General features: G+C 36.8%; 1 protein-coding gene across 2 annotated transcripts in view; it reads left to right on the top strand.

Moving 5' to 3' along the window:
* TC2N (tandem C2 domains, nuclear) overlaps positions 1–3,788 on the top strand; it is a 28,032-nt gene extending 24,244 nt beyond the window's left edge. For both annotated transcript variants that reach the window (XM_060097937.1, XM_060097938.1), the window contains 2 exons: positions 1,222–1,421; positions 3,678–3,788. In XM_060097937.1, coding sequence (XP_059953920.1) covers positions 1,222–1,421; positions 3,678–3,788 — 311 coding nt within the window. The remainder of the gene's footprint in view (positions 1–1,221; positions 1,422–3,677) is intronic.
* The last annotated feature ends 16,418 nt before the right edge of the window (positions 3,789–20,206 follow it).

Consider the following 20,206-nt stretch of genomic DNA (forward strand, 5'->3'; position numbering starts at 1 on the left):
ATAACCATGTAAAAGTAGTTAAAGAACTGCCTCTAATAAAAGCAGAGGCCAAGATGATTTTACTGGCAGATCCTAACAAACTTTTAAGGAACATATAATTCCTATTCTATATAAGCTGTTCCACAGCATGAAAAAAAGATGGAAAAAGTAACTTTATGAGGTTAGCATATTCTTGCTATCAAAACAGAAAGGACAACATACACAAAAAATAGCTATAGACTACCGTCACTTATGTAGATAGATGGAAAAATCATAAAATCAAAAGCAAGTAAAGTCCAAGTTGGCATTAAAAGAATAAGTTAAATTACCAAGACTATATAGGGTTAATTCTAGGAAACAAGGACAAAACAGTGCAATTTATTACATTAACAGGTATCTTCCTTTAATCAAAACTGCTATTCAGGATTACCAGTGATCTCCATTTTATAAGTAATGGTCAGCCTCAGTTCTTACTTTGTGGCTCCCTTCTTTCTGGAAACTCTTGCTGTCTGGCAGCCCCAGCTCTATACCATCACTTCTCAAATTAGTCAGACTGCACTTTTTGCTCTAGTTGTAAGCACTGTACATCAGACTGGGGAGCGGGCTTAGGTGAAAAACTGTATAAACCTGAATTTTCTAGTGCAGCAGTTCTCATCTTTTAAGAGTTGACTCTCCTCTAGTTTCTTTCTGCTAGTTTCTTTGGTCAATGTTTAGCATCTTGAACAGTTGTTTTTAATATTTTCCCCAGAGTTTATAATTGTCATCTATGAGAGGTTAGTCTGTAAAAGCTATTCTACCATTACTGGAATCTCTACATCTCAAATTTATTTAAAGAATAGGTTTTCTCTAGTGGGCATATGTTTAACTTCTGGAGTCTCAAGCAAAGAATTTTACCTATATAAATTTGTGAAATAAATTCCTCCAACTCTCCAAAGAGTTGGCACCTCTCTTTTGTATAATCCTTTTCAATGTGTACTCCTTTGCTGCTGATTGTTATTTATGTCTGCAGTTCCAGTCTTTAAGGGCATCCAGGTTAGAGGAAGATTAAATTCATTTAAGGTTAGAGTAGTTACTTATAACTTACGAGAATAATAATAAAATTTACTAGAGATATTTTCTGTTATGGCAGTAGCTCATCAGATCTTTAAAAGTAGCTTATTGATATTTTTATGATAATATATGGATATATTTCTTTATATGACATTTAAAATTTTTTATTTATCAAAATTTCTTATTCTTTAGGTTTTTTTGTGAAGGTGGCAATGTTTAGCTCGGGAGAGTTGATTTATAAGAAGAAGACACGCTTATTGAAGGCCTCCAATGGAAGAGTAAAGTGGGGAGAGACTATGATTTTTCCACTTATACAAAATGAAAAAGAAATTATTTTTCTCATTAAGCTTTATAGTCGAAGCTCTGTAGGAAGAAGACACTTTGTGGGGCAGGTTAGTAGGGAGTTTTTATCTCATGTTCTTTCCTTGCACTTTTCTATGCATTTAAACAGTTGGTTAACAAAGGGAATACAGGATAAATTTGAGTTTGAATAGAGTAAAATTGTTCATCATAAATTAAAATTCAGTGTCACCACAAAAATCAAATCTTGTCAGACTTTCTGCTTTAATACAAAAATAGTTGGAACTTCTGAGCAGTCAGGCTTCTTATCTTAAAATAAATTTTCTCCTGAGCTTTTCAACTTTAAAATCAGTAAGAAAGATCAGTTTTTCAGTACTCCTGACTCATTTCTTGTGAAGGAGGGAACACTAAGTATTTCAATCAAATTTCTTAAGGCTTACTTAAGGTATCCAACTTACTTTATTCTGTGTCATGTTCAATTTAATGTTTAACTCTGTATACTATTAGCTGAATTGTGTTAGATTTGAATTCCTAGAAAACATTGATTTTAACAGTGGTTGTGATATTATTTAGTCAGTATTGTCATCTGGATTAATCTACTGAAAAATTCATAGTAATTTATATAGGACAACATAACACTTGCTTACTTGCCAGTCCTATAGGAACTTGTTCCCTTTTGTAGTTCTTTCTTTACTCTAAATGAGTTACTGGTAACTGTCCGGTATCTTTTATCTTTTTTTTTTTTTTTTTTCTTTTCTTTTTGCGGTATGCGGGCCTCTCACTGTTGTGGCCTCTCCCATTGCGGAGCACAGGCTCCGGATGCGCAGGCCCAGCGGCCATGGCTCACGGGCCCAGCCGCTCCGCGGCATATGGGATCCTCCCAGACCGGGGCACGAACCCGTATCCCCTGCATCGGCAGGCGGACTCTTAACCACTGCGCCACCAGGGAGGCCCGGTATCTTTTATCTTAATTACAATTGTTTGACTCACATTTAAATTCCAAAATCTGTATTATTAGTCTAAAGGCTTCTACTTGACAACAAGATGTTATTAGCAGTCTACCTGAAATCTTCAAATTATATGTGAATTTTCAAAGATTGATACTCTCACTCACTTCATATATTTTACCTAAAATATTTGTCAAAAATACTATAGTTTTGTTGTTCTTCATCTATTCTTATTTGGAAAAGAGTTTGAACTCAAGACCTAGTATAACTAGCATACTTTTCAAAGTCTTGAGGCCTATGAAATGAATTCACTTAAAGTTTTCGCATATTGTCAAGCCTCAACTACCATGTATGAATGGAATAGATTTACCTGACAGGAGATTTTCAGGATAACTTTTTTGGTGATTCCACTTTCTTGGTTGGGATTTTAGTTAAGAATAATAATTCTGGAAGGTTCCTGTTGGCCATCTGTTCCCTCTGGCTCCTCTGGTAGCCTCAGGAGCCACCATGGTGGGGCATGCACATGCGGAATCAAGGTCTCCCACTCCTCTATCCGCCAAAGCACTCTTATGTTATCTGTTTCATATGTTGGGATGTTTTGTAAGATCTTATTTGAAGGAAAAGTTCTTCAGACCAAGAAATTTAGAGAAAAAAGTTTGAAAACCAAACCTTTTTGGAGTGCCCTGCTCCAATTTCTTTATTTAAAAGAATTAGAAACTGAGTCTCAAAGAAGTTAACTCCAAAGTAACAGCATTTGTTAGTGCTGTAGCTAAGTTGAGGATTCAGGTTGTTTTGTTTCCTTGTTCACCTTGTCTCCGTGATACATAACATACAATATGATATCTTATATTTGCAAAATGCTTTACAGTTTTCCCAAGTTCATTCACATCTGTTATCTAAAGTTACATAAGTGATAGGTTCAATGAAATTGTTTGCTATGAAGAATGACTATTAGATTTCAATTAAAATTACAGTTTTATTTAATGTAAAAGATACTTAAAATGCACATTCCTTACCAATCAGTTTAAATCATGATTAGTCTCAATTAATCTTTACAAAAATGTTTTTGAGTGGTTGGGATCAATTTTAAGTTGAGCTCCTAGATTTATTGAGAAAGAAAGGATACTAATAACTGTGTTGGAGGAAGTGATTTTGTAATATCTCACATTGAATTTTCAAATTGAATTGGGTCATATAAAATAGTCTTCAATAACTAAATAGGTTAAGTGTTTTAACATCAAGTTTCAAAGAGAAATCAAACTTTTGGAAAAATGGAAAGATGTTTAGTTGAAAATATGTAAACCAAACGTCCAGCTGTCTTTCATTAGTAAGAGTAATTAATGGTTTGAACTCAGTTACCGTTATTGTGTTAAGTTAAATGAGTGTACTGTTCCTTTACAGATTTGGATAAGTGAAGACAGTAATAACATTGAAGCAGCGAACCAGTGGAAAGAGACAGTTACAAATCCAGAAAAGGTTGTTATCAAGTGGCACAAATTAAATCCGTCTTGAAGACCCTGCACATTAATTTGGTGACAAACTTGACATTATTTTAGAAGACTTACGATTTCAATTTGCTACCAATTTGAAGAGACAGATCAGTACATTTATCAATTTATTTATGGAGGCCATAATTATAGTATATAATGGATCTAATAGAAAATCAAACTTGGTAAAAAATGGGATGAATTTTACCAGATATCCAAAGTAAAGGAAATGCTTTAAAATTGGCCGAAATCGACAATAAAATAAATGGGTAGTATTACTAGGGCAACTAAATAAATTATAGTCAATGGGAATATCAGTCATAGATAGTTGCTGCTATATTATGTTTATAGGCTTTTTAAAGCTTTACATAGATATTCAAAATCCACTATATCAAGTCTCTGTTAGTACTAGACTTTACCACTATTTCATTGCTAGTCAAGATTGATTAGATCTTAACTCCACTGTTTATCCCCTCGCTACATATTTTCCCTCAGAAAGCACAAGTGAATTGGACCACTTCAACTCTTCTCATTTGGGGAAAGTTTGTGGCCTGTGTTTATCATTACTTACCCTTAAGTCATCACATTGCCACTTAGTAAGCTATTTATCTCTAAGAAACTTCAGATATAGAAAACTACATTTTGGCAAGAATAAATGAAAACACCAGAAGGTTGAAGTTTAATTGGAAACCCAGTGTACACACATTTTGCTATGTTTCCTCCTTCACATCCTCTTTGTTTTAATTGGAGTTGAAATAAGGTTATCATCCATATGGCCCATGCTAATTAGCAGAATTAAATGAGCTTAAACAGCCAATTTAATATTTTATGATAATCACTTCCTTGTTTTTAGTTTTTCAAATATAAATTGCTTGTTCTGTAATCCACAACATTAGAATATGTTCCTGTATTGTAAAACTTGCCATACATGATAACATTATGTAGCAAATAAATACTTTCTGTTGCAGTTTCTCTCGGGTACTCATTACAACTCAGTATGTAGGGATAATTTCAGTTTAGTTGGTCAGACAAGCTATGACCAAAAAGCACAGTTGTTTGGAGAAACCAATAACACCATCCCTGATCTTGGAAAGTAGTGACTTTATTTTTGCTAATGGGTAGACTAAGTGCTTCATCTTCCATTTTTCTTTCTCTTTTACTTTGTACCCCACATGCCAAGAGATAGATAGTGATATTTTAGGCCACAAGTATACTTTGCTGTAACTTAAGCATGCCTTTTTCGTTTCTTGTTCTGTGTATCTCATTAAGATTTTCCCAAATAAACACTAATTCCCCTTTTCCTAGGTACCACCTCCTCAAGCTACAAAATGTACATACTTTACATGCCCTTTGCTTCTGGTGCCTAGAGCTTATGGTATACCGGGGATGTTGACAGGTACTCTCTGACACTGCATTTTGAAATAATTTTTTTTTAGATTTGTGAAAAATGGCTTATTAGTGAATACTCACATGGACTTTCAAGAGAAAAATCACCTTTTGTGGTGGTATTTTGAATCTTTGAGACAAATGGCAACTATTTTAAAAGATTTTTTAAAAATAGACTTTGTTTTTTCGAGCAGTTTTAGGTTCACAGCAAAATTGAGAGGAAGGTACAGAGAGTTCCCATATACCCTCTACCCCCGCATTTATACAGTCTCCCCCACTATCAACACCTTGCACCATAGTAGTGCATTTGTTAAAATCACTTCATTGACACATCGTCACCCAAAGTCCATAGTTTGTATTAGGGTTCACTTTTTATGTTGTACATTCTGTGAGTTTTGAAAAATACATAAATGACCTGTATCCACCACTCATATCATACAGAGTAGTTTCACTGCCCTACAAATCCTCTGCAAACACAACCATTTTAATAGCTGCCAAAGAAGGAAGTGTACTGGCTTTTAGACAAGTAACAGACTTTATTGTTTTAAAAAATCTAGAATTTTATTTGAGCAGTTTTTTGTGTTCTAGTAATGCTTTCAATTCCTAAATTTATTATAAGTAGTCATGTATTAATGCAATTTCTAATTATTTAATTTTCAGTATTTTTACAATATGTGTGTAATGTATAATTTGAAGGAAAGGTATGACTTCTTGGTTTCTTGTATGCCTTAGAATCCTAGGTAAATAAAAAAATTAAAAGAAAACCTTTTTATTTAAAAGACTTCAGTTGTGTTGACAACTAAGATCCCAGATATTTTAATTAATGTTTACTTAAGCCTTTTTCAGATGAAGAGGTACTGAATACAGGTGATACTCTTATTGTTTCCTTAATAGCTACTCATGTTGTGAGAAAAACGTTAGAAACTGGTAATAAAAAAATGAGATACTATGCAAGAAAATAACTTCTCTTTGTACTTACTTGGCATTTCTTGACCTTTACCCACTTATAACAATGAGAGAGAACCAAAATGATACTTGGTAACCAGAGAAAGCCATGGAGAGCTCACACTGATAGCTGATAGTTTGCACAGTGCTGATCCCTAGCAGTGTATTTATTTATAAGTCTTCAGATTAATACAGTTAAATAGCTGCAGTCCATATCAAAACATAATATCTCTGTTTGGCTTTTGTTTGGTTTTGTATGATTTTTTAGCAGAACTAGAGAACTTACCACTGAAGTGTATCAGGTAAGCTCTTATCAGACTGTTCAGAGGGAACCAGTGGGATTTTGACGTAAGTTACATAATTGTGGTCTGAAAATAACCTAAACTGATCTTCTGTTTGAATACAGTTATGTGAATTTCTCTGATACTAATGTACAGAAACTATATTTCCCCACAAAAATTTCCACTGTTTGTTTAATCAAATAATTGTTTCTTTATGAAGGATTTCAGAAATTTGCAATAAATTTCAACTCTTTATGTTATGGCAGTAATGGATATTTCAAAGCTGTATGTTTACTTTTGTTGTTTGGTAGGGTGTATTGAAGGAAGTTCCAGATAAAACGTCTGTATCTACAGTAGTTGTGAGAATGTTCACAGATGACCCTTGAAAAACACGGGGCTTAGGGATACCACCCCCCACGCCGTTGAAACTTGAGTATAACTTTACATTTGGCCCCCTGTGGTTCTGAATTCACAGATTCAACTAACCTTGCATTATGTGGTACTGGAGAATGTACTCACTGAAAAAAATCTGCACGTAAGTCGACCTGTGCAGTTCAAACCTGTGCTGTTCAGGGGTCAACTGTATTAGGGTTTCCAGAGAAATGGCACCAATAGAAGATAGGTAGGGAGGGTGATAATAAGTTTTCTTTTAATTATGAGGAATTGGCTTATGTTTAGTGGAAGCCGAGAAATCCCACAATCTGCCATGCAAGCTGGAGACCCAGGAAAGCCAGTGGTATAATTCAGTCCAAGTCCACAGGCTTGAGAACCAGAGGAACCAATAGTATAAATCCCAGTCTGAGGTCAGGAGTAGATGAGATGAGAAGTCCCAACTCAAACAGTGAGGCAGGAAAAAAAAAAAAAAAAGGGCAAATCCTCTTTCCTCTGCCTTTTGTTCTTTTCAGGCCTCAACAGATTAAAAGATGCCCACCCACATTGATGCAAGTGCTAATCTCATCCGGAAATACCCTCACAGACACACCCGGAAATAATGTTTAATCTGGGCACCCTGGCCAATCAAGCTGACACATAAAATTAACTGTGGCAGATACCTCCTAGTGTTCTTCTGGTATGTTAGTTGTAATTCTTGTTCAACAATAAATTTCAAAGGCTTGACGTTCTGGCCGAAACACTGAGAAGAGAGTTATGAAAAGTGGATATATATGAAGTACCTGTCCATTTTGAAATACAGATTTAAGACTTAAAAAGGTATTAAAGAGTGTTGACCTGAAATAAATAGACTGTGTTGACTGAAAAAAAAATACACAACATAAAAGTTGAGGATTATGCTTTATTCAGTGGTTTTCTAAAGATTTCAAGCCCAGAAGACAGCCTGTCAGATAGTTCTGAGGGACTGCCCCGAAGAGGTAAGGGAGGAGCCAGGGTATATAGGGGTTGTTGCAGCGAAGACCAGGTAGTCAGGACATCAAAAGTCTACCGTTAACCAAAGAAAACCAGGCATCTCAAGGAGTTTAGTACTTTTCTGTGTGTGGGAAGACGCAAGGCTCATTGAATTCATTCCTCTGATGTGCACCTCAGCTCTCTGGGTCCAGTATCCTGTGCTTTCCCATCCTGAGTTCTCTCCGGGTGCACCATTGCAGGTGCAGCCCGTTTGTCTCTGTCCTGAGTTTCCTCAGGGCTCACTGTCTGGGGCAGCTTGATGGCAGTGTCCTTTGTTTACTGATACGACAAACAACATTTTTTATTCAAAACTGCCAGATATTTCTCTAGGAAAGATGGATTTATTTGGGATCAGCAGAAGATTGTAACTTGGGGTTGGCTACATGGTGAGTCACGTGCAAGTCCCCGCCTGCCAGCAAAGGAGAACACTGTTACAGGGAGGAAAAGGAAGTTGGGAGGGCTACCATAAACAAAGAGTCCATGGCTTTTCATTGGCTGTGTCCTTTCCAGGAAAGAAGAGGAGTCTTCCTTCTTCTTGTTGGGCTCTGCTAGCATTGCAGGGCATGAGAGCTCCCCCTTCTGGTCTTCCAACTCTATTTTATTGAGGTTTTTGTTTATTTGTTTACAAGAATTAATGTAGCTCTATAAAATTAGATTATATTTATGGGTGATGAATTTTTGGAAGATGAATGCTGCCTACATTTTTAGTAATTTCCTCGTGGAAACATTTTTTAACTTAGTAGTTACAGATTTTTAAACCTTTTCATGTATAAAATGTCTGATCTCTAAAATAACAGTATTAAAATCAATAACTAAATCATATAACTATAGCAACTGTATAACTATATTAAACCATAGGACTCTGATAATAGCAGTAGATGTCTAGAAAGAAAGGTCTGAATGTATTCTCAAATGGCTAAAGGGTATCTGATTCCATGCTGGGATAAATCACTGAATGAGATATGTCTTTTAGAATATGATGGTTTTCGTTTTCTCATGATGTGGAATTTGTTTTCTAGGTCACCATTCTTTAGTTTCTGAGGCAGGAGAATAAAATAGATTTTTCCTTAATCGTAGAACTAGATATATTTTAACAGAGAGAAATTTGGTTGACTGTGGCTCCGAGTTATCTTTTAGTTTAATTCTAGATCGTTAATCTTTCTTGATTATACAATGTATGGACTAACTTAAAAACAAATTTTAAAATGAGTCATTTTTATATATTTAATAAATACAAAAATATCTATAGTACTTCACGCAAAGAACTGTTCTAGGTGCTTTCCGGGACACAAAGATGCTCTTTACTCTGGGGTTTAATTTAGGGAAATAAAACAATATAAAGCAGGATTGCAATAAGAAGCAGGATTTGAGGTATGGACAGAATGCTTTAGAGTCTCAACTAAAGAAATAATTAAATACAGCCAAAGGAATTAGGAAAGGTTTAAATCTCTGATCTGAAACACATGAAACCAGGCAGATTGGCAGCACTGTGAATTCGTAATCCTGACTCTGCCAAACTAGCAATCTTAGTTCATTTCTTTTATCAGCTGACTTACCGTGAAAAAGTTTGTACTTCCTTCCACCCTCTTTTAGTCTTCAACCCACCTACTCCTGTCTTTACTCTTAGTAATAGAATATCTTATTTCATGCTTCACACAAAAAAAACAGTGTCAGGCATTCCTTCACCATCCCATTGTCATATCCACAAACTTATTTTTACTTGTATCTATCCTCTGTTATATTAGAAAGTCAGTTCTTTCTTGTCAATTCTGAATCCAATATTCTGCTTTTTCAGTAATCTCATTCCTTTTAATACGCCTATTCTCTCATTCCTTGAGCCTCTCCTCTACTGGAGTCTTCCTATCATCATTCAAAGCTCCTTGGTGCATGCATGACTATCTCAAAATAAGTTGGTGATAAGTTCAGTGTAAAGAACCCAACAGACATCATTGTGGAGGTCAAGTTTCTGTACTGATGAAGGAACCTATGGAAACATTATATAAAGCAAGGACAATGCGGCATGCTCCTGGTGTGGATCTGTCTTCCCAGATCCCCTGGGATCCCCCTGGGCCACACTACTATGAATGAGTCTACATGTGGCCTGTGGAGATTCCCAGAAGTTCTGTTTTCATTATCGCAGGAAATTTTATTCTTTCTTCACTTTCCTTCTCTCACCAGGCTATTCATTCCCAGCTAAAACCTTCATTTCTGCTTGCATAACAAGTATTGTAACCGGTAGAAAACAATCCCAACAAATTCCTGAGTAATTATTAAGAACTTAGGTGTAATTAATGAGTAGGAGCATTAGTTTCTCAGCATAGTATGTTAGGTCACCTACACTTCAGGCCTCTCTGTGGCCTACTTCCTTCTTTTAAGAAATTCCTAGACCTCCCACCCTATTCTAGATTCTGGTTTATTTGGTCTCCTCTTCATAGGTAATTTCTAACTGCTCTGTTCTTAGCCTGTTTTCTTCATTCTTCCATCCTTGCCATGCCACTGAACCTCATGCTGAAGCTTTAAGTGCTTTTCAGCTATTTTTTATTACTCAGTTTTCTTAACAGTAGAGCTCTTCCTCCTTGAAACCATTTCTTCCCTTAGCTTTCAAGCTTTGTGTGTTGTCTTACTACCTTTCTAGACTATCCTTTTCTTTGTTCTCTGTTGGCTCATCTTCATGCAGTTTAAAAATTGGGAATTCTTTAGTACTCAGTCCTAGACCCTCCTCTCTTCTCCTTCTACATTATGTCTCAGGGCAATCTTATCTATTCCCATGGCTGCAAATGCTGTCTACTTGCTGAAGGCTGCCAAATTTATGCTTGTGTACAAATCTTGCTAACAAGCTTCACTATCATTTGACTAATGTGGACATCTTTTCCTGAACATTATCCCAAGCACAGCTTTTGATTTCCCATTCCTACCACAAATCTGGCCTCCATTGCTCCCCATCTAAGTAAAATGAACTATCATCCACCTGGTTGGTTATCCCAGAAACCTAGAAATCAACTTGGAACTCCCCTCTCATCTTCCATAGTCAGTCAATCACCCTATTCAGAAATGTACATCATAAGTAGATCTTGAATGCACCCACTTCTCCATCTCTACTGTAACTTACCTAGTCATCTTCCACCTGTAGTATTGTACTTTCCCCATAATCGGTCTCCCTCTTGTTTCCCTCTAATATATTCTCCACCCAGCAGCCAGAGTGGTATTTTTAAAACGCAGATATGATTGTCGCTCCTTCATTCCCATTGCTCTTGGTGTGAAGTCCAAAATCCTTCACACAGTTTATAAGGCCCTGCATAGTCTGAGATCTGCCTTCCGTTCCAGCCTCATCTTGAACTATTCCCACTGATCTATTTTACGTTCTTGGAAGGCAGTATTCACCTAGTTTCTTCAGGATCTTTGCACATGTTTTTTCATCCATATGGCATAGTTTTCTTCTTTGGTCTTCCCTTTGCCAGATCCCATTGTTTTTTTGGGTGCTAACTTAAATGTCTGTCCCTCAGAAAAGCCTTTTTTTACATCTTAGGCAATGTTAGGTCCTATTTTCATATATAATTTTCCTTTATAGCTTTTATCATAGTTGTGATTAAATAATTGCATAATTTTTGTTTATTGTCTCTTCTACACTGCAGTTTCCACAAAAGCAGAGTCCTGTTTACTGTTGCATTCCTGAGGCTAGCACAGTTCCTGGCACATAATGGATACATAGTAAATATTTGTTCATTCATTCATTTAACTGATAGGCAGTATTTTGGGTGTTAGGGATATAGCAGTGCATAAATAGAAAAAAATGAGTGAGCATACTGAGTCATGTTATATTGCTCAGTGAAGTGATAGCTAAAGGCCAGTATCTTCCTGTGGAGAGAGATAATGCTGGGTTATACACTATTAGTACATTTACTTTTAAAATTCATTGATGTATTTCTTAATTATAGAAAAGAGAAATATGATAACCTCACACTATGAGTTACAGCCTAGGAAAAATAGACCTAGAAAGAAAATAATTTCTGAAATTCTGAGCAGTATTTATAACATAATTGATGCTAAATTTCATGAGTTGCTGAGTATTCATCAGATTTTATGTTATTGTTGCATGTTAACAGCTTACTATGTATCATTACCAAGCACAAAAATTGTATTCGTTTATTTTAAACTTTTTTTTTTTTTTTTTTTGCAGGGAACCAATTAAGTTTGGTTCCTGTATAAAGTGGAAGGATACTTAGATTGTGTCCAGCTTTGAAATTTTCCTGTAGGATGTAAATAACCTATTTAAGTTATTTACCAGCCTAAACAGCATTCATAAGTCTTCTGTAGAAAAGAACCTGAGTAAAAGATTGGTTAGGTCACAGTTCTAATCCTCGAAGGACAGAATGAGAATTTTGAAGACCTTTTCTGATAGAATTTAAGAAAGGGATTCAGAGAAGAGGCTGTTCAGAGAAGTAAACCTAACCCTATATACAGCTCAGTATTAAGGACATGTCCTCACAGATAGTAAGTCTGGGGATAAGGAAGGTGGGTAATATTTTCTTACTCATAATGATGTAGTCGTATAGTGATCTCTCAGCAAGGTGCCTAATACTGTACACTTCCTAATACTGTACGCTTTTTCTTTTTACATAAGACACCTTGTCATAATTTAGATTTCCTTCAGAGAAATGTATACAAAATTCTTATACTATCCTTCCCTTTCCTCCTTTCCTCACTCCCCTCCTTCCTCCTTCTCTCCCCCATCTCCGCTGTTTACCAAAACTCATGCTCAATTTTTGCTCTCTTCATAGAAAATCTGAAAACTAATTTGGTCAATGATAATAAAATCATTGACTCTTGTGTCTGGACAAGATCTGAAGGGTCCTCTAGTGTAAATTCCCACCTACCTAGAACATAGGGATGTTTATTCAACAAATATTTGTTGGATAACTACCTTGTGTCACTCATTTTTAGATGCTGGGAATACACCTAATAAACAAAAACTGCCCTCATAAAGCTTATAGTGAATATATCAGAACACACAGAATATTTCTGAGTAAAATTTGATGGATTTCAGTCAATGAATGAGCAAATACAAGATCAGAAAATCTGTTCCTGGTCTTCCTTCCGTATGACTCTTTCATATACTAATTGTCATCATTTAATTTCCTTCTGTCTTAGGTTACTTCAAATGCTCATGTTCGTAATATATTGATGAGTTATCTGGGGTTTTTTTTCAAAAGAAGTACAGTCGGAGGTATTTTCCTTGAGCTACTCTGAGCTAAAACAGGATGTACGTATATATCAAGTGGCCATTTGAAAAGAATTACCTCAGAATTCTTAACCTAGGGAAGTACTGTGGTTATTGTAAGAACAATACCACTTGCAAATCAATTTTTATCTGGGTTACTTGTATATTTGGGTTTTCCTGGCTTTAAAAGATAGTAGAGATGAGGTTGATTTTCTTTCTTTCTAAAATAAATTTATTTATTTATTTATTTATTTATGGCTGTGTTGGGTCTTTGTTGCTGCACACGGGCTTTCTCTAGTTGTGGCGAGCGGGGGCTACTCTTCATTGCGGTGCGTGGGCTTCTCATTGCAGTGGCTTCTCTTGTTGCGGAGCATAGGCTCTAGGTGCGTGGGCTTCAGCAGTTGTGGCACACGGGCTCCAAAGCGCTGGCTCAGTAGTGGTGGCGCACGGGCTTAGTTGCTCCGTGGCATGTGGGATCCTCCCAGACCAGGGCTCAAACCCATGTCCCCTGCATTGGCAGGCGAATTCTTAACCACTGCACCACCAGGGAAGCCTTGAGGTTGATTTTCTAAATGTGATTTTTTTTTAATTGACTTTAACCAAAGAAGACAATGGACGTCTTTGTATTATAAGAGATTATTTTTAGAGTATCTGGGAAAGCCAAAGAGAAAGTATGCTCAGTTTTCTGCATTTACTTTCTCCGTGTGTGTATGTGTGTGTGTATTCATACTTATACTCCCCAATGTAGTCACATATGTTAATTATTTTCTGTCTTTTAAGACTGGAAAACAAAGGAAGGAGAGGCAAAAGGCCTCAGAAACATTTTCTTAAAATGTTAAAACTAGATTGTTTATTAATTAAGCACAGTTTCTTCTCTGGGACATTGAAAAAGTAGTCTTTTCTAAAAACATTTTATTTCTTTTTTTTTCTTAAAGATATTTTTAATTTTTTGAAACATATGGACAAGGCAAAAGGAAAAGTGGGCTAAAGACAGGGGGCTTTTTCAGGGAAATAGTGTTATCAAGAGTCAAGAAAGTAACATTAAGTGGTAGGATTTGCCTTAAAGTGTGTGTGTGTCCATGCACGCAACACACATGTCGTTTCTCTTGTAGAATTAGAAAAATGACATCTGTTTTCTTGAAAGTGAGGGGAATAAATGAGTACAACAGGGCTGGAAGAGTGATGGAAACATTATGACAGATTTGATCACAGTCAGGTTTGTTTCTTTTCCCAGTCCAGAAAACACTAAGCTTGAGAAAAAACAAAGGGGAAAAGTTTTCCTTTTCCTAGTCCAGGAGAAAGTAAGTTGCAGAAACAACAAAACAGGAAAATGTTAAGAATGATGTCATTGTTTTTTGGCTCAGAGTGTACAGTTCTAAGAGGCATGAGTTGCTCCGTGTGTCTAGCATTCTGTCTCTGCTGTGGAGATAATAAATGCTCTGGGGGTTCCTATTCCTGGTACTTTCTTGAAAGCTGACAGAATTAAAAATTTTTTTTCCTAATGATATTACCTGGATATATGAAACAAGATAATAGTTTTTCACTTTTTTTCTTCCCCAGCATACCTGAGGGGTTTAACACACTTCATCAGTAACAGTGAGTCACAGTGGCAATAATTTGCATCCAGGTTGTGAATCTTGGCAGGGGAAAAAAAAACCTCTAGGTGAATTTGTTATACCTATTGTAGAATTTTAAGGAAAGAGATTCTTTCACTCAGTGCTGTCTTTACCCGTTTTGTGGGATGAAAGTTACTGGAAAGCAATTTATCATCCATAGCATTAACCAACATGGCAGAATAGTCATCACCAGTTTAGTATACACAGCATTATTTACTAGAGAAATTACAAGTCCTTAGAGCTAAGCTACTGAGGAATTTACTTAATCTGAGATTAACCTTTCTGCTTACTGTCTCTAGGATATGGTCACAGTTACAGAAACCATCAATAAAATTTTTTGAAGGGAGGAGGGTTACTATAGCGTACTTATAAAAAACATCTGGAAGCTTACATTTATGGAAAAGACTCTATCTGCTGATTCCAAATAATTTCGTCATAGAGATGGAGTGATAATGAAGAAACAAATACGTAGAAACAAAGTTCTAGTTTCCAAGCATGGAGGAAAAAACAGGAATAAAACATCACTTACCATCACCAAGCCAATTGGTCATAAGTGTAATCATGTCCATTTGAAGAAGTTCATATTCATATGCAAAGAAAACTATAAGCACATGAGAAATGCTTTATCTTATGCAGATAAATGACTTAAAACTAAGTAAATGTAGCTTTCAAATCAACTATGTGTACAGGGTATCGATTATATGTGGGTTCCAGAGAAAACTGTATTTTTGTATTTTTTTCTTTTTTATAAATAAAAGTGTGTGCCAGTCTTTTAAATTTTTAACTTTTAATTTTTTCAGTGTGTGTTTATATACTGCCTCACATGTATGTCTATGAGAAAGTGGTGGGAAGAAGTGCTCAACTGATTTTTGTGTAACTGAATGACCATTAATGGTTGGATGTCTTCCAAATTGAATCTGACTCAAGTTAAATAGCAATCGTTAATATTAACTAACAGAGATAAATTACATGCCAGAAGTCTCTTGAAATAGTCCTGAGAAAAAGAGAAGTAATTTGATGATATGTAAATCTATGGTCCTTGGGAATACTTATTTCTCCTTTTCTCGGGATACAGAATAAGAGACAGACTCTGATAAAATCTCAATACCTGGTATCGTTAGCTTAGGTCTAGGGCTTTCTGTGTCGGTATCTCATATACATTCTTGCCCTTTGGAGCTATGCTCATGTTGTTTTCCTTTGCCTAAAACACTTTAGTCAGTGCCTTCTGCTTTCTTTCCCACTTCACCTACCTAATTTCTATATATTGTGAGTGTCTCAGAATCATTTTCTCAGGAAACCTTCTGCTTTAGGGTTCTCTAGAGAAAAAGAACCAGTAGGATATGGAGATATAGAAATATATATTCATAATAATTTATCATTATAAATAAATATAATTTATAATAAAATATATTTAATGTAATTAATATATTTAATAATTTTAAAATATGTACACACACATACATACACACACACAAACATAAATTGTAAGGCATTGGCTCACACAATTTTGGAGGCTGAGAAATCCAAAACCTGCAGTGTGGGCAGGCAGGCTCGAGCCCCAGGAGAGCAGATGGTGCAGTTCCAGTCCAAAGGCCAGTAGGCAAGGACCCAGATGAGGTCTGAAAGTCACTCTGCTGGAGAATTCCCTCTTGCTCAGAGAGCTTGGTCTTTTCATTCTATTCAGGCCTTCAACAGATTGGTGAAGCCCACCCACATTAAGGAGGGCAATCTGCTTTACCCAAAGTGCACCAATTTAAATGTTAATCTAATCCACAAACACCTTCCAAGTTGACACATAAAATTCACCATCACACCTTGCCTCTTCTCACCCTAACCCAAGTTTGGCCTTAGGGCCCTGGATGCCTGAATTAATAATTATCAGTGCTATGCAACTTTTGCTTTTGAAGAAACATTAGAAATAATTTATTTTATAAAATTAAGAAATTGCAGCATTTCTGGTTTGCAGTTATACTAAATGTTCTAGATATGATCTGACCAGCTCATAGCACTTGCAAAAAGATTATTCCCTTCTGTGGTCTAGCTGCTATACTTCTATTAGTGTGACCCAGGATTTCATTCATTTTACCCAATTTTATCACTCTTTGGATTTGCAATAAAACCACTAAGTCTTAGGCCAATTTCCTTCCTCCTCTTCCAATCCTATTTTATACTAATTGATGACATTTAACATGAGGTATGTATTTTCAAATTATTATTCCTATTTTAATATATTAATAGCTACTTAGCCCATCTGATTGATCTTAGAATCATAGAACCTTAGAGACAAAGTGAACGTTTTATTAAAAAAAGACTGGGATCTAAAGTAAATGTTGCACAGATTTATCAGCTAATTTGTGACAGAGCTGAATCAAGTATTCATGTTTCCTGATGTCTAGTCTAGTGATCTTTGACTCAACAAACATCAAGTACTTGTTACATCCCCAGGTAATGTGTTAAATGCCATATTCTGGCTAAAATCATTTTAGAATATTTAATAACTTTATAACATAAGTTACTGCCCATTTTAGTTGTAGAAGAAGAAATATTGAGATATCAAATAGTATCCAGGTAATAAGCCTGTGTCTTTGTATAATTCAAAATTTAATAATCATTTTGTTATATCTTTGTGCCTTAGTTATTGATAAAGTTTTTAAAGTGGCCAAGGTAGAGATGTTGCTCGAATGTTTGCCACTAGGAGCTGTTCCTCTAATGTGCATGTTTTAAATATCACTGATTTAACCATTATTTAACCAATTAGCTACCTAGTTGAATTACATTCATTCCCTTCTTTTTTTAAAAATTTTATTTATTTTTTGGCTGGGTTGGGTCTTTGTTGCTGCGCACAGGCTTTCTCTAGTTGCGGCAAGCGGGGGCTACTCTTCATTGCAGTGCGTGGGCTTTTTTTTTTTTTTTTTTTTTTTTGCGTTACGCGGGCCTCTCACTGTTGTGGCCTCTCCCGTTGCGGAGCACAGGCTCTGGACACGCAGGTTCAGCGGCCATGGCTCACAGGCCAAGCCGCTCCGCGGCATGTGGGATCTTCCCGGACCGGGGCACAAACCTGTGTCCCCTGCATCGGCAGGCGGACTCTCAACCACTGCGCCACCAGGGAAGCCCTGCGTGGGCTTTTCATTGCGCTGGCTTCTCTTGTTGTGGAGTACAGGCTCTAGGCTCACGGGCTTCAGTAGTCGTGGCACGTGGGCTCAGTAGATGTGGTGCATGGGCTTAGTTGCTCCGTGGCATGTGGCATCTTCCCGGACCAGGGCTCGAACCCCGTGTCCCCTGCACTGGGAGGCGGATTCTTAACCACTGCACCACCAGGGAAGCTCTGTCTCTTCTTTTTTTTTTTTTGCGGTATGCGGGCCTCTCACTGTTGTGGCCTCCCCCGTTGCGGAGCACAGGCTCCGGACGCGCAGGCTCCGGACGCGCAGGCTCAGCGGCCATGGCTCACGGGCCCAGCCGCTCCGCGGCATATGGGATCCTCCCAGACCGGGGCACGAACCCGTATCCCCTGCATCGGCAGGCGGACTCTCAACCACTTGCGCCACCAGGGAGGCCCTGTCTCTTCTTTTTGAGTGATGAAATGGAATTATTTTGGCATGACTGGAAAGGAAACATAACTTACTATAAGCTTGTCCTTTGCCTTCTTGTTTTTACACCAAATATTGACAAGTCAAACTGTGAAGAAATGAAATCTAGTTTTTACGTTTATTATTATTTCTTAAATACCCCAAGTGGTAGTAAAATAGCCTTCATTTGAATTAGTACCCTCAGTTGCCTCCCTGCCTTTAAGAATAAGTGCATTTTGTAAAACATATTGGAAAATTTAGAGTCGAATCTCAGATGTTCATTCCATTCTCTCTGATGATATATAGTGTCCCCATGAGATGAAAGGTTATGGTAATTTGGGTTAAAAAATCATTGCTATTTCGTTTTTAAAATTTTGCATTTAGTAACTGTAAGCAGTGTAAATCACAGCTTTAAATGTTTGCTTTGCTTCTGGCTAAAACATGGGCAGTTGTATTATTGAGAATAAAGTCTCAGCTTTAAGACCTTAGATCTGAAAAGTCAAAACTCTGCCTTTCTGTTAAACATGTATTGGTTCGGCCATTGACAGCAGGTGGTCAAAGTGCCTTGTGGTGTTATTGTGGTAGATGGAATCTAGGCCCTTCTAATGGGATCAATATGCCTCTCCTTGCCTGACTCCTGATGGGCAAGACTTAGGTGAAGTGCAGGGTGCAGGACATCCACCTTCGGAGCCAAGTGAAAACTTTGGGCTCCTTCTCAACTGTCACCCTACCTTGCAATTGACAGCAGCTAGTCTTTCAAAAATTTAAGCACCTTAGAAGCTTTTCTGATGCATATTTCAGTATATTATTTCAAATATGAGAAAGAATTCATTATGTCAGACCTACTTCAAAAATTTTAAGTTTATTCCTTAAATCACTTTCAAAGAAATAAACAACCCAGAAATGAATGTGTTCATTGTAGCCTACCTATTGTGGTGACTGGAATAGGGCACCTAACTAATAATGAAACTGAGAAACCCTTTCATTCCTGGAACTTCCTGTTGGGAGTGTAGAGTTTTCTGAGCAATATGTAACATTGGCTAGTTATACAATATGTTGGATTTTACTGCCAGCTCTTTGTTTAAAAAGGGCGTGAGAGGTTTGGGCCAACAGGAATGTCAAGTTAAAGTTAAGTATGGAGTCATCGTACCACCTGTCACATGAATAGACCCGGATTCGTAAGCAAATATGTTGTACACTTAAATTTTTATCAACTCAGATAAACCAGCTATAGAATAATTAGTTTTCTCTAACTCTTACCTATGTATGATTTGGGGAAACTTTTTCGCTCTAGGAAAATGTTTAGAGGAGAAAATTCAGCCCCCAAGGTTGTATCCACAGGTTAATGGACACTTGAGGGAGGTTTCTTTGATGGTTTCAGGGGAGAGGGATGCATAATCACAGAATATTTAAATCCCAATATGTGACCGAGAGTTGATTCTTCAGAATAATGTCCAGCTCTCTGAGATTCAGGCCCCAGCTCTCCTCTGTCTAGCTTCTTGGATAGGTGCTTAGTTCTGCCACATAACATTTCAAGATCTGTTTTGAATAAGCCCATCCAAATCTTAAACAGAAGAGCAGCTATAGTCTATGCTATTTTTAGGGATGTATTTAGAGACTATGTTATAGTTTCCTTCAGTAACATATTGCCTCGTCTAATAAAGTCTTAACAATCAGGAATGCCTTAAGCTTCCTAACTTCTCAGTGTCTTTTCCTACCATACCCCATACCATGCTTTCCTGGTTTGGCTTTAACATACTCTAACTCTCTACTTATGGGCCTGTCCAACTACATGGGTTCTGTTAGGCCAGAGCCAACCATTTAGTAACCTACCCCATAGTGTGTACATAAAATCTGTAGTTATCCTTACAACTTGTACATATTGTTTTGGGTTGTTTTCCCAAAGTAACCCTGAGATGAAGACTTGTGTAAATGGTTTATCAGGAAATATTCTGTGGAAAGGTCGGTAGGGCAGTGGGGGAGTGGTCAGGGAAGAGAAGGAAACCAAACAAGGATACAATAGCAGGCAA

The sequence above is a fragment of the Mesoplodon densirostris genome, chromosome 4, assembly GCF_025265405.1.
Source record: "Mesoplodon densirostris isolate mMesDen1 chromosome 4, mMesDen1 primary haplotype, whole genome shotgun sequence".
NCBI lineage: Eukaryota > Metazoa > Chordata > Mammalia > Artiodactyla > Ziphiidae > Mesoplodon > Mesoplodon densirostris.